The 16,010-nt window shown below is 39.6% G+C and overlaps 1 protein-coding gene across 6 annotated transcripts in view; it reads left to right on the top strand.

The window, feature by feature from the left end:
- The window catches only part of LOC133630768 (adhesion G protein-coupled receptor L2-like), a 245,338-nt gene that overhangs the window by 157,705 nt on the left and 71,623 nt on the right, over positions 1-16,010 (top strand). For all 6 annotated transcript variants that reach the window (XM_062022490.1, XM_062022488.1, XM_062022491.1 and 3 more), the window contains exon 6: positions 14,670-14,963. In XM_062022490.1, the coding sequence (XP_061878474.1) occupies positions 14,670-14,963 (294 nt within the window). The remainder of the gene's footprint in view (positions 1-14,669; positions 14,964-16,010) is intronic.

The following is a 16,010-nucleotide window of genomic DNA, read 5'->3' as shown; positions in this document are numbered from 1 at the left end:
ACAGATACACTCCAGAAAGTGCCAACCAACTCTTTACTCCTTCTCTGGGAGCGACTTGTCTATTAATTTGTCTCAAATGTGTATACCGTGAATGATGTGATTATAGTTGGAGTATTTATTCATCTAAAAGACAAAGAAGACAGGTTGTTAATTAAAACTCCTCAAAGTGGAACTGCCCTTTTTTTTTTACATTTTGCCTAGACAAGAACGTATCTTTTTCTGTTTTTTGTGCAGTTTAAAATTTGATAAACGACAAGTATTGAACGGCTGACAATGCAAATAAACGAAGTCATCGATTCTGTCATCGATAAAGCCCTCTAAAAAAACCCACAAAAAAAACGCAACTCCATTTGCATGCCTGACCTGCATATTAACCAAGTATTAGCGGCATTGTTATTATTATGAGAGAGGGGAACTATTTTTAGTTACACAGCGCCTTAATCACAGAGGTAACGTATATATAGCCGCGAGTGACCAACTGAGCCGGTGAGCTGCTGCATCACCTTTGAGTTGGTAAAAGTGTGTGCTAGATTATAAATCATGCCTCGCACCTGTACACTAGAAGGTTGTGTCCATTAGCCAAAAGGTTAGTCAACTTTGAAATTCAACTTAGACCCAAAGACATCGCTAGAAAGACGCGACAAGATGCTTGTTTGCTTTTGGCATTTTTTACTTCAAAAGTGAGTAGTATGATGAATTAATCAGCTAAACGGGGAACACGAGTCTTGTGCTGAAAGATATAAACATCCTATCAGTTGACATCCCAGTGAGAGCGGTCATTTTTTATTTTGTACGCAGTTTGAATTCCTTGTTTAGCACTGCTGCTATATGATGCTTATTGTTTCACTAAAGCTGGATCTGTTTAGCACACAAGTTCTAAGACTTGTAGCTCATCCTCTTTATATTCAGGCTCAAAAATATGACATTCTGAAACATAATTTGTCCCAAAATAGTTGTTGTCGGCTCTCACCAACTCTGCCATGATTAGTAGTAGTTGTTTTTGAATAAAATAGCTAACATTGCAATGCACTCTGTGAAATCAATGCACCCAAAATTAAAAGTTCTGGCAATGCTTAACATTACCAAAATACCTTAATATAACATGTTATTACTAATGTGCATGTTACTACAATACAGCATCTATATAAAACATTGATGGAGATCTTTTGATGATTTTTAGTGGGTGTAATAGATCCAATCCCCATTAGCTACCTCTTGCAAGCGGTTTTTACACTATTTACAATGCACAAAAAAGACACAGAGGTGTTCTTGTCTCACATAGAAATTGTGAAGGATAGGCAATATTCCAAAAATGTGATGTTCCCTTGCAACCTCAATTTACAAACGTAATTGTTTCTTGAACAGGGTTTGTAAATAGAAAAGTTTGTACAGGGTATTGAAGCAAATTTTCCCTTAAAAACAATTTAAATAGCGCTGCAGTGGTTCGTCGACTTAGTCGACGTCATCGATGACGTAAATACGTCGACGTCATGTACCTTACATCAGTGTGTCGAGATAAGAAAAAGATGCCAGTGTGTTCCGATCATTATTGGCCAACTTCTGTGGAAAGGTTTGTAATCGCCAGTTGCCAATGAATGCCTTTCAATGCTGATCACAAAAAAATTATAATTTATGGCTCATACCTTCCAGCTTGGTCTGTTTGTTGACAGGCAAGGTTACAATACAGCTAACTGTTTGTGTATGTCCATACTCAATTTGTATCCCTGAACCAAACTTTATGCATTTAATGTTCCTACATACAAAAAAGTTGTTGGTGTATGTTTGGGGAATTCATTAAAAAAAATTACTGTAGTAGCACTGCTTAGCCATCATTAATAATACCATGATGAGTTTATTGTAACCAACAGTAGGGCACGTGTGAGACAAACAGCATTTCAAAGCACATGCAGAGATAGATAAGTTGTCTTCAACATTTTTTTGACCGAGCATTAATTGATTTTTTGCCTTTGTAGACCACTCAACTGACGACTATAAGAGAGGTTAAAGTGGTTGTTTGGCAGTGTCATGAACCGCAGTCATCTTATTGTAGTCAAACATTTTTTTGGTCAATTTAATTCGTCATTTTGATAAATATAGAAATTATTTTTTTAATCTGCTCTTTTAAACGGCTAATGGTAACATATGACATATTAATAATCCATCCAAGGGAAATTCATGAGTTTAGCACTCCATTAAAAAAAAAAAAAAAAATGCAATGTACCGTATTTTCCGGACGATTATTGCGCACTTAAAATCCTTTTTTTTCTTCAAAACTCAACAGTGCGCCTTATAACCCGATGCGCCTAATGTAAGGAATATTGGTTGATCTTACCTACCTCAAAGCTATTTTATTTGGTACATGGTGTAATGATAAGTGTGACAAGTAGATGGCAGTCAAACATAAGAGATAAGTGTAGGCTGCACTATGATGGCAATAGGACTCAAGTAAACAACACCAACATTTTATATGTTCCATTGAAAATATAGAACATTAAACACGGCGCTCAAAAATCTATCAAAATGTTTTAGTACGACTTTGGTAAGCTATGAAGCCGCACCGCTTGATGTGCTTCAACATACCAGTATTATTATGGTGTGTGTGTATAAGGTAAGACATACTATCTGGCATTTTGTTTCGCAATATTATTTGTAAAAGTAACTTTTCTTACCTTCTGGTACTTGCTGATCTGTATTTGAGATCTTCATAAATTCTGAAAAATTGCGCGCGTCCGCCGCAGCCGATAAGCTTCTTCTTTTTCTCTATCTTCTTGTTATGGGACATTCATCCTCCGCTGTTGCCATTTCTAATATAATATAGTGTAAAGTTCTTACTTATATCTGTCAGTAAACTTGCCATGAAAGCGCTAAAACATACCGGTGTAGTGAGTTATTCACATTATTCACCCAAGGAACTTTACTTATTAGAGAGTTCCAGTCGGACAGTTTTTCACGGGACACGTTTCCGGTGTTGTTTCCGCATGAGGAGATGCTGCTTCATTATTGATTTAAGTAAAGTCTGAATGTCATTAAAACAGTTAGCTCCATCTTTTGACACTTCTTCCACTCCCGTCCTTGCACGCTACATCGCTACAACAAAGATGAAGGGGAGAAGACGCTGCAGAAAGTGAGCCACGTAAATAAGACCGCCCACAAAACGGCGCATCCTGAAGCAACTGTCAGAAAGCGGCTTGAAAATTATCTGTAAAACATAATCTATGCAACATTTTGACCAAAGAACCACCATTACATGTTATGTACACCACAAGGAATAATTTCAATTTAGAAAAAAAATAACTACTTTAATGTGCCATATTGGTGCGCTTTATATATGAAAAAAAGATTTTTTTTAAAAATAGACCATTCATCGGCAGTGCCCTTTATAATCCGGTGCGCCCTATGGTCAGGAAAATACCGTACACCAAAAATACAGTACCACACCTTCAACCATACTGGGGATGTGATTTTTTTTATACTTTTATGTTTTAAAATGTTAAAATTTTGAGACAGTGACATATACTAGCTTTTGGTGAATAGAGGCATTTGCAATATTTCTACAATAACTAAATCTATTATAAAGTTTTTATAAAGCCACATCAAGCAGCCTGTTTGCTAGCTTCATTGAAACAGTTGGTTAGCAAAAGCCACATTTTAGATGGAGAAAATGTTATCCTGTCAAATGTAACTATTTTCTATTGATATTCTTTACATTTCTACTCAAGTATTTTATCTTGTAATATAAATTCCAAACACCATTTTAGCATATTTTTTATCAGCTGCTGGTCTTTTACTGCCTTTCCATTACCCGTTATCAACTGTATTTATTATATTCTGGCTAAACACAGGGACAGCATTTCAATGATATATTTTTACTGCATGGTGACTGTTATTGGTTGTAATTGTTCAGCTGTTACAACCGACAGGTTTTGTCTTGTCAGACATTTCTCAAATTTAAAAACAATTAAAGCCTCTCGTCGGGCTTCAAGTTGTCATTGTTGTCGCTTTAAATAACTGCTGTTAGGCAGCTTAGAAGCCATTACAAGCCATTTTCTCCTGCCGTCTGCTCAGATAGCTTACCGATGTTGACGGCAATTTGTGATATGAAAACACACTTTTAGCACATCGGGGACACAAAATACGCCAAGGCAGAGCACAGATGAAAATGTTTTGTCATCTCCCCCGGTAGGCAACTCATGGGGGCTGTAAAGAGATGAACCCTAATCATGCTTCATCTCCGATGTCTTGATTGATTCATATAATTTCTTTTCCTTTGAGCTGAGTGACATTTGTTTAGTGTCTAACTCCTCCATTATTTATTAGTGCAATACTATGCTGCATATGGCATTCGGTGTCATATTGCACGTGGTCAATAGTGACTTCACTGCCTCTTGAGCGCAATGGCAGCTAATTGGCACCGCTCTGAGACCTGATCTTTGCCATTCGACGGAAATTGCATGCATTCAACGTGCAGAGATCTTAAAATAAGCGTACAAATGTGTCATCAGCTGTAGACAATGACCTATCGATTGATGGTTCGATTATAGAGTAAGTGAATAAAACACACTTTATAGCCTCAATGCATCGTTGAGGAAAAATAGTTGAAATAATCAAGGGTTTTTTTTATGACCTTTATTTGTTCTTCTGAATACATGCACATAACATCAAAATTGCCCGTTCACCATGGTAGCATAACCAAACTGTATATTGCTTACTTAAGCAAAAAATAGGTAAAAAAAAAAGTGTAGCCTAAAGTACCGTATTTTTCGGACTGTAAGGCACACTTAAAATCATTTCATTTTCTCAAAAATCGACAGTGCGCCTAATGTATGGAATAATTTTGGTTCTGCTTATCGACCTCAAAGCTATTTTATTTGGAACATGCTGAAATGATAAGTGTGACCAGTAGATGGCAGTCACACATAAGACGAATGTGTAGACTGCATATGTCTCAAGCAAACAACACAAAAATGTTATATGTTCCATTGAAAATATAAAAGAATCATTTAAAATGTTTTAGTACGACTTTGGTAAGCTATGAAGCCGCACTGCTTGATGGACTGTACTGTGCTTCAACATACGAGTATTATTATGGCGTGTGTATAAGGTAAGACATATTATCTGGTGTTTGTTTCGCAATATTATGCAAAAGCAACTTTTCTTACCATCTGGTAACTACTGATCTGTATTTGGGATCTGCATAAGTCCTGAAAATGTGCACGCGTCCGCCTTTGTACTCCGTGCCGAAACCGTAGTAGATAAGCTTCTTCTTTTTCTCTATCTTCTTGTTGTGGGACATTCATCCTCTGCTGTTGCCATTTCTAATAAAAAGTTGTGTTAGTTCTTACTTATATCTGTCAGTAATCTCGCCATGAAAGTGCTAAAACATTACAAATTGTTTTATTTTTTTCTTCCATCCATCCATTTTCTACCGCTTATTCCCTTCGGGGTCGCGGGGGGCGCCTGAGCCTATCTCAGCTACAATCGGGCGGAAGGCGGGGTACACCCTGGACAAGTCGCCACCTCATCGCAGGGCCAACACAGATAGACAGACAACATTCACACTCACAATCACACACTAGGGCCAATTTAGTGTTGCCAATCAACCTATCCCCAGGTGCATGTCTTTGGAAGTGGGAGGAAGCCGGAGTACCCGGAGGGAACCCACGCAGTCACGGGGAGAAAATGCAAACTCCACACAGAACGATCCTGAGGCCGGGATTGAACTCACAACTACTTAGGACCTTCGTATTGTGAGGCAGACGCACTAACCCCTCTTCCACCGTGCTGCCCCTTATTTTTTTCTTGTCATAAAGAAATACAATCATGTGTGCTTACGGACTGTATCCCTGCAGACTGTATTGATCTATATTGATATATAATGTAGGAACCAGAAATATTAATAACAGAAAGAAACAACCCTTTTGTGCGAATGAGTGTAAATGGGGGAGGGAGGTTTTTTGGGTTGGTGCACTAATTGTAAGTGTATCTTGCGGTACCAATCGATCCACGGACCGGTAGCGGGCCGCAGCCCAGTGGTTGGGGACCACTGCTCTAAAGTATATCTAAAAAGTTTACTTAATGTTGTAAAGTCCCTTGACTGACATATGAGGGGTGTTTTCACTTTTGTGAGACTTTCCTTTCAGAAAATCACCTGAACAGTCGAAAGAGAACGAGTCACGAAACGCTGCACAGTTTAAAAATAAAACATTTCAGCAGTCCAATCGATTGCTTCCACAAATAGTGTTGGACAGCTGTTGGGCTCGTACTCCGTGTACACTTGCAAAGGCATGCACATTTTCCTCGGTCCTCCAGCTTGACGTCTGATGTCAAGGTAAAATAATCCCGAGTATTGACATATTGTAGAGAGGCGATACAGGCGGTACACTCGCTGATCTCAATCACTATCTGGCTCCCAATAACAATGCCATGGAGAGGAGTGCAGTTGTGCTACACTTGCACAATTGGAAAGAACACATGACTGAACAGACTAATCTCATGTTTACAACCAACAGAGGACATTTAAATGAGTGTACTGGAATTGGTGCTGAAAGCAAGCTACCTTCACATGGGGAAAGTCAACAAGAAAGGATGGAAAATGAGGAAATATCCACCTGAGAGCCAGCATCCTCTGCGGTGGATGTTTGTGTTTTGTGTAACAGGGCTACTTTTTTCTGAAATGTGTAGCTGGAAAAAAAAAGAGACCTAAAACAATTGTCCACTGCAAAGGACACTGGTTATCAGGAGGATATATAGATCCCAGGCCAGTCTCTGTGCTCCACAAATGTTGGTGTCATGTAAAGAAAGCATTTCCTTAGATTAGAGCACCTCCAGTACAATATTTATTATCGGCACAAAAGAAGCTTTCAAAATGTTTGGTCAGTATTTTTGTGTCGAATAGAGAACATACAGTAGGAAGGGGATTCATATGGCCCCATTCCTTGCATTTTAACTGACACAGGAAACGTGACAAAGTATATATATTTTTTGTGGCCATTTCAACTTTTACCACAGGGTCAGCTGCTATGTAGAGTCGCGCTTTCCATCATTTTCAGAAGATTGAATCGCAAAATGATACCTAACGTCTCCTCATCTCCTCTCATGTGAGATTCACCCAGGAATGGGGCCATATATGAATCCCTTCCCCTCTGTGGTTTTTGGGATTCAAATGGATGTATTTTTAACAGTGTTGAACATGTCACCATGGGCCAATTTGGTATAGTAGGAGTTATTGAAATGTCCACTAGAGTGGACAACATGCGTTAGGACAGTTGTACCCAACCCTTTTAAGCGTAAGGACAGGCTTGTGGTCCTGCTCGCTTTAGGTTTTTATGGTAAAAACAAAAAGTCATGAATATGAATCAAGGGTTAAAACAAACTATGACAGTGTATTTGCACTTACAATATTATCACACCAAAATAAACTCACCTTAATGTCCTTGTTTCCTTGAAACTCGTTTTGCTAGCTTACTGTAACTGCTTGCAATAGTGCAGGAGGCGCAATCAAGTCTGGTCATGTGATGCATGGGTGGAAGTAGGCATTATTTCTAAATAAAATCCCTGCAACACAAACAAATAAAATGCCATGTAATTCTGAACAATTTAATTTGCAGCCCAATATGAACCCACCTGGTAACAGGTTGGGGACCACTGCGTTGGAGGCTTATTTGATGATGTGATTTTTTTAAGAAACATATAACCTTTTGTGAACACAGTGAGATATGTTTGAATGATATTTAATATTTGATTACTTATTTTGAACATATTACAAAATCATTTAGCCTCCTGACTTAAAACAAAGTTATTGCTACATACTAATAAAAAAAATAAATGTACACTGTAATGACATAAATTACCGTATTTTCCGGACCATAGGGCGTACCGGATTATAAGACGCACTGCCGATGAGCGGGTCTAGTCAGGGTTTTATTCATACAAAAGGCGCACCGGATTATAGGGCACATTAAAGGGGTCATTATTATTATTTTTTCTAAATGGAAAACACTTCCTTGTGGTCTACATAACATGTAATGGTGGTTCTTTGGTCAAAATGTTGCATAGGTTATGTTTTACAGACCATCTTCAAGTCGCTTTCTGACAGTCACTTCAGAATGTACTGTTTTGTGGGCGCTCTTATTTACGTGGCTCGCCTTTTCTCCGTCATCTTTGTTGTAGCGGTGTAGCGTGCAAGAACGGGAGTGGAAGACGTGTCAAAAGATGGAGCTAACTGTTTTAATGACATTCAGACTTTACTTAAATCAATAACAGAGCAGCATCTCCTCATCGGTGGCTCACTAGTGCAATAACAACACAAATGTGTCCCGTGAAAAACCGTCCGACCGCATCTCTCTAATAACTAAAGTTCCTTGGGTGAATAATGTTAACTCATGACAACCGTATGTTTTAGCGCTTTAATGGCGAGTTTACTGACAGATATAAGTAAGAACTTTACACTACTTTATATTAGAAATGGCAACAGCGGAGGATGAATGTCCCATAACAAGAAGATAGAGAAAAAGAAGAAGCTTACAGGCTACGGCAGGGGTCGGCAACCTTTACCACTCAAAGAGCCATTTTGACAAGTTTCACAAATTATAGAAAACAATAGGAGCCACAAAACTCTTTTGAAAATTTAAAATTAAATAACACTGCATACAAAGCTTTTTTTGCTTTGTGCCATGTTTTAACCAGGGGTCTCAGACACACGCCCCAGCCCGCACCTTAATATGAAAATTTAATGTTAGTGCGGCCTGCGAGTTTTAAATGAATGACACTTGATAGCGTCATACTTGCCCACCATCCCAATTTTTCCGGGAGACTCCCGAATTTCAGGGCGTGATGGCACTGCTTTTAGCGCCCTCTACAGCCTCCTCTAACAGTGTACCTGCTCGGCCACATGTTGAATGCAGCTTCTGCTTGCACACGTAAGTGACAGCAAGGCATACTTGCTCAACAGCCAAACAGCTTACACTGACGGTGACCGTATAAAACAACTTCAACACTGTTACGTTACAAATATACGCCACACTGTGAACCCACAACAAAAAAGAATGACAAACACATTTCTGGAGAAATACATAAACATAAACACAACAAAACAAATACCCAGAATCCCATGCCGCCCTAACTCTTCCGGTCTACATTATACACCCCCGCTACCACCAAACCCCGCCCACCTCAACCGACGCACGGAGGGTGGGGGGTTGATGTGTGGGGGGTTTGGTGGTAGCGGGGGTGTATAATGTAGACCGGAAGAGTTAGGGCTGCATGGGATTCTGGGTATTTGTTGTGTTGTGTTTATGTTGTGTTACGGTGCGGAGGTTCTCCAGAAATGTGGTTGTCATTCTTTTTTGGTGTGGGTTCACAGTGTGGCACATATTTGTAACGTAACAGTGTTAAAGTTGTTTTATACGGTCACCGTCAGTGTAAGCTGTGTGGCTGTTGACCAAGTATGCCTTGCTGTATCCTACGTGTGCAAGTTAAAGCTACATACAACATGTGGCTGGGCTGGCACGCTGTTTGTACAGGCTATAGATTAGAGGACAATAAATGCAGTGCCTTTAGGGCACGCCTTTAATTTAGTTGTTAGGGTGAAAATCGGAGAATATTTGCCCCGGGAGATTTCTAGGAGAGGCACTGAGATCCGTAAGACTCCTGGGAAAATCGGGAGGGTCGGCAAGTATGCTGGGAAAATCGGGAGGGTCGGCAAGTATGCAGCTGAGCCGCATCAGAGTGGTCAAAGAGCCGCATGCGGCTCCGGAGCCGCGGGTTGCCGACCCCTGATATAGGAGAAAACACCTTTTGAATTGTCCACTGTAATGACCACTATGCATGAAAGGATCAAAATAAGAAACCGATTGTTTTTGCGGTAACATCGAACACACAATTTAGGTTTACACAAGACCCAGCGAAGGCAGCACATACTGGACTGTGTGTGCTTTTATACAATGATAAATCATCCCAAAGTGCAGTGCGACATCAGCGCATGTGCCTGTTGCAATGTAGAAAACACTTATTGAACAATGACAATTGCTTCCACAGGCATGTGAAATGTCCGCGGAAAGGCGGAGATCCGCATTTTTAAACATCAATTTTCACGTCAAAATATCACTTCTGCGTTTTTTTAATGAAATATCAATACATGACTTGTTGTCGCGTCTGTTCGCTTTCCGAGCCACAACATTGACAGCTGTCTACTTTGCTGATAATCACATTTGGATGATTACAATCCGAACAATGTTCGTTCCCAACCAGTTGTAGTTGTAGAGTATTTATTAGTATCCAGCGAGGAGGTATATTTTTCATGTGACAGATTGTAAACAGAGGTCACAACACAGGAAGTATATTACCTTAGGAGGCGTGGCTACAGAATAGAGTTGTCAAATGGGAAATATTTTCTGAGTTCTCTGCATGCATGTTATAGAACAGGGGTAGGGAACCTATGGCTCTCGAGCCAGATGTGTCTCTTTTGATCACTGCATCCGGCTCTCAGATAAATCTTAGCTGACATTGCTTGACACGATAAGTAATGAGTAATCCCGCGAGTAATCACAGTGTTAAAAATAACGTTCAAAATATAAAACATTCTCATGCATTTTAATCCATCCATCCGTTTTCTACCGCACCTGTCCAAGAAGTTGCATTAATGGTAAGAAGTATTTTTTTTAATTATTGGTTAGCTTCAGAATAAAAATGTTATTAAAAAGAATATGAGACTTATTCTACTCTAAAAATGTTGGTCTTACTTAAAAATGCACGCATTTAGTTGTATTCAATGTTAAAAAATATTATATGGCTCTCACGGAAATACATTTTAAAATATTTGGCTTTCATGGCTCCCTCAGCCAAAAAGGTTCCCGACCCCTGTTATAGAATTGTACGTTACATTTTCAATGATAATAATGTTCGTAAATGATCTACTTAAAAAACAGAAAATTATGTCGTACATTACATGAGACATGTACGTGTCAAAAAGACAGCCAAAAAAGGTTGGTGGATAAGAATAAATATAAAGGTAAAATTTAGTGTAGAAATGCACCCAATTGCAAGAACATAGTCTTGATTTTCTAAACTTTATTTCGGGGCTTGCGTGGCAACATTTTGTGCTGATAGAAATTTCCCAATTTTTTTCCTCAATGTTTTTTTTTTCTTTTTTCCAAGAGTGCTCAGATCCCTGCTTTCAACACAGCAGTGCGGTACAGGTGAATACTTAGTGTTGTTTTGTGAAAAATCTTTGTCAGATTCGCAATCCCATTTTGCGCTTACGGTACCTAATTTCTTCTCATAGAGCAACAGCACTTTTTTTATTTTTTACCAGGCTAACCCCTCACCTTGGCTTTTTAACAGCAGCCACATAAAGTGAGGCCGACTTGCAAGAGTGTGCGTGCGTGTGTGTGTGTGTCACACATACAATGCCTGAATGAGTGTAAGGTAATTAGCCACGGCTTCTGCCAAGCGAAAAGGTCATTGTGGAAAATGTCACAATTCAGCCTGTCTACAGGGTGGTCTGAGGTTTATATTTATTTTTATTTTCTTCCACAGTGAGCAGCTGTGGTCTCTTGACCACATATCGACTTTGTAATACCTTCATATATTTCCCATTGAAAGGGGAGGGGAAAAAAACTAATATTCCCCCTAAGCGGCTGATTAGTGTGAACACAACATGCCTCGTCGGCGTCCTCCCCCAAGGAAATGGCGATATGTGTTTGATGATGGCGTGTCAGATAGCATGATATTGCATTTTCACAGAATTGCCCTGGGATTCTGAAGACCGCACCATCGTGCCTTTCATTCTGCCAGACCTCATTGTGCGACACTGCTTTTATCTCTAAGGACTATCCAGTTGATGATGTTGTGTGCAGAAAAATGTGCAATCACTCACGCAGGACAATCCCAGTGACCGTCCACACACACACACACACACACACGCACACACACACACACACACACACACACACACACACACACACACACACACACACACACACACACACACAACACCTCATGCCCTTATTGGTCATTCAGACTGCACACAACATTTGTAGATTTCCCATTTCTGCTCTCATTTCCTGTTTATCTCCAGGCTCCCAGCAGGAGATGGCATCCAGGATGTTAAGCACCTGCACTATAAAGCAAACATCAAGCTGCATTTGCACGAACTCGCCGGGCCACATTCATGCATAGATTCACTTTGCAGGCCCGCCCGCTGCAGACTCAATATGGTGTAATCATGATGCTGCTGATGTATGAGGTTTTTTGTGTTGCCTTTCATGCTGCAGCTTTATCAAAGTGAGCGAGATGAAGTTGGCAGCGGAGGAGGACAAGAAGTCAAATGCAAACACGTTTTGTCTTCACTGTTGACTTTTAATCAATTCAAGGTAGTCATTCTGTTGGGAAAGCGTTCACTTGGGTGTCAAAATGTGTTTGTCTAATTTACGGGCTAGTGGAAAAAAATATCAAAATAGCGATTTTCTATTTGATTTACTGACAATAGGCCAATCGTACCACATGTGGGCCCACTTCACACCTAAAGCATGTTTGGCTAGCGTAAACGCACTTTCCCCTCTTTTGTCACAATTGGAAAAGGTGGGCCAGGGCATGGCATGATTGCATATTGCATGTACGCGCATATGTACATATGCAACACAGCCTCATACCATACCATACCATGCCATGCCAACTTTATTTAGAAAGCAATCATAGAATGACTTTCTTGCGATTCTACCTTGCAAGTTCTTAGCGATAACCGACACAATTTTTAACAGCTAATTAATCCTAAAACTCAAAATAATCAAAACATTGTACCAACGGCACACTGACCTGCTGACACTTTTATGTACTGTATAAAGACGTGTCACTTAATCAATGCAATTACTCCTTTTACATGTAATTAATGGTAACCTACAGATTTCACAATAGAGATGAAATACAAATACTCAAAATAATCTGCAAAACTAACCCACACCAAGCGTGCTCACCCGTGACTACATTTGTGTGCTTAATTAATGTAATTTAATTAGTGCGCTTGCATGTGATTAATGTGGTCGCTCCTCTTGCAAGTAGTTAACAATAATGGACACATTTCACAATAGCAATAAAATACAAAGACTCAAAATAGCCCAAAAGTCTAACCCATTGCAAGCTTGTTTACTCACATTTTTGTGTGTGTAATAAAGACGCCATTTAATTGCTGGGTTTGCTTCTACTTCAAATAATTAACAATAACAAACACAGTTCACAATAGAAATAAAATACAAAGACTCAAAATAGTTCTAAAGTCAGCCCGTTCACTCACGACTATATTTTACAATACTTGTGGTAAAAAGACGTGGTTTAATCAACCCAGTCGCTCCTCTCACAAGTACTTAACGATAACTGACAGCTTTTACTGTGGAAATAAAAATTAAATACTCAAAATAATCCAAAAGGCTAACACACAGCACGCTTGCTCACTCAGCCATGACTACATTTGTATGCATAATTAAAATGTGTCATTTAATTAGCACGTATTTGCAAGTAATTAATAGTAGCCAACAGATTTCACAATAGAGATGAAATTCAAATACTCAAAATAATCTGGAAAAACTATCTCACAGCAAGCGTGCTCACCCGTGACTACATTTGTGTGCTTAATTAGGATGTAATTTAATTAGCGTGCTTGCATGTGATTAATGTGGTCGCTCCTCTTGCAAGTAGTTAACAATAATGGACACATTTCACAATAGCAATAAAATACAAAGACTCAAAATAGCCCAAAAGTCTAACCCATTGCAAGCTTGTTTAGTCACATTTTTGTGTGTAATAAAGACTCCATTTAATTGCTGGGTTTGCTTCTACTTCAAATAATTAACAATAACGAACACAGTTCACAATAGAAATAAAATAGAAAGACTCAAAATAGTTCTAAAGTCAGCCCGTTCACTCACGACTATATTTTACAGTACATGTGGTAAAAAGACCTGGTTTAATCAACCCGGTTGCTCCTCACAAGTACTTAACGATAACTGACCGCTTTTACAGTGGAAATAAAAAATAAATACTCAAAATAATCCAAAAGGCTAACACACAGCACGCTTCCTCACTCAGCCATGACTACATGTGTATGCATAATTAAAATGTGTCATTTAATTAGCACGGTTGCTCCTCTTGCAAGTAATTTTGTGATAACCGACAGATTTCGCAATGGAAATAACACACAAAGACTCAAAATAATTTAACAGTCTTACCCATAGCATGTTCACTCACTCATGCCCTACATTTTGTCGCAACAAAGCGAAATGTAATGTGGTTGCCCCTCTCATAACTACTTAACAATAGCGCACACAATTGACAATACTGTAGAAACAAAATACAAAGACTGAAAATAATCCAAAAGTCCAACCCATAGCACGCTCGCTCACGCATGACTACATGTTTGTGCGTGATAAAGCATCATTTAATTACCCCGGTCACTCCTTTCCAAAGTCATTAATGATAACTGACATATTTAACAATAGAATTAGTCAGACTGTCTCTAAATGAGGCTGGATATAATCCTCGAAGTCAGAGATATTGCAGTAGAACTGCAGAATAGAAGTGATGGGACAAGCAGCGAGAATGCTTAGTGTGAGTGCAGTCCAGCGAGGGCCAGTTAAATGTCCTAGTGTGATTAATCTCCAACATCTTTTTGGCTCTAGTGGCTCCAGTGGGTTCGTCCTCGTCCCCCCTGCCCATGACCACCGTCGTCATGGCAACCACAGCGGCGCCCACCGGCAAGAACCAAGGTGACACCACAATTGGAGGAGCGGACCCCCGGGACGGCAGAGATCCGTTTGAGGACACCCGTGGCTCGGCGACAGCGGGGCCCATCGTGCCAGAGCTACCCCCCACGCCCAGACGCTTCTGTGAGGCCACCAGGAGACGGGCCATCGACTGGCCCCAAACCCACACGGGGTCCACTGTGGAGAGGCCCTGCCCTAAAGGCACCAGAGGTGAGGCCACCATATGCTGTGATTGTCTAACTGCAGACTGCATTTGCTTGATTTGCTATGACTTTGCTCTCTGATGGCCTTTTTTAATCTCTTTAATTTTTTACAAACTTGAATATTATTTTTTGTTTTAAGTAGTATACAATTCTATTCAATTTCCTTTTTTCTTTTCTGTTTTTTGAAATAAATCATGAATGAAAAGGAGCAGAAAGATGTACCAACCAACGTTCCCTCTAAGGTGCGGGCCTGCGCAATTGCGCACCGCTCACGCGTCCTCAGCGCACTGCAAATTAATGCTGCGCAGGAAATCAAAAATCCCATCTGAACTTTAAACAAAATAAACACATTACAATTTATTCTGTATGATTTTGCAATGCAACTCTGTGAGTGACAGGTGACAACAAGAGTGGCCCCAATGAATAAAACAATCTTTGTCAACCCAGTTCAATTATCGTCTGTCGAGACACTTTACGGACAGGATTTCCATCAATCACTTTATTGAGCAAAACTGTTTGTAACCACACCAAAAACAAGAACTGGTAATTTTCTGCCATACAAACCAGGCTTAAACCAACTTTGTCATCCGTCATATCAACAGAAGCCGCTCACTCGCTCACCTGCACCAACACACGCACCCATGGCACTTAGCCAGTGCTGCGTTTATGGCCACAAAAAAAGTCGGATGACTCCAACGCCTCACAATGTGTAAATGCCAGGTTGTAACACTCTGACTCCACAATCAGATGTGTGCTTATTTTACTGCCATTTATTAAGAATGTTAATCTAAGGATATTATTCATGAAATATTGTCACTAGATTTCATAAATGCTAATAAAAATGTGTATTTTACAGACAGAAAGTTACAGGAACTAAATGTAATCTCTGAAAGGGGTAACATTTCTTTTAAAGGCAGGACCTGCAGCCAGACATACAATACTAGCACATAGGTCATGAAAAACATGTTTTTTTGTTATTGTCATTGTAAGAGGGCAAAATCACTTATATCAGAAAATTATTTTAATAAAACATTTAAATTGTTATTTAGTCAGG

This window comes from Entelurus aequoreus, linkage group LG16 (assembly GCF_033978785.1).
Source record: "Entelurus aequoreus isolate RoL-2023_Sb linkage group LG16, RoL_Eaeq_v1.1, whole genome shotgun sequence".
Classification (NCBI taxonomy): domain Eukaryota; kingdom Metazoa; phylum Chordata; class Actinopteri; order Syngnathiformes; family Syngnathidae; genus Entelurus; species Entelurus aequoreus.
This window is presented reverse-complemented; position numbering and strand designations above follow the sequence as displayed.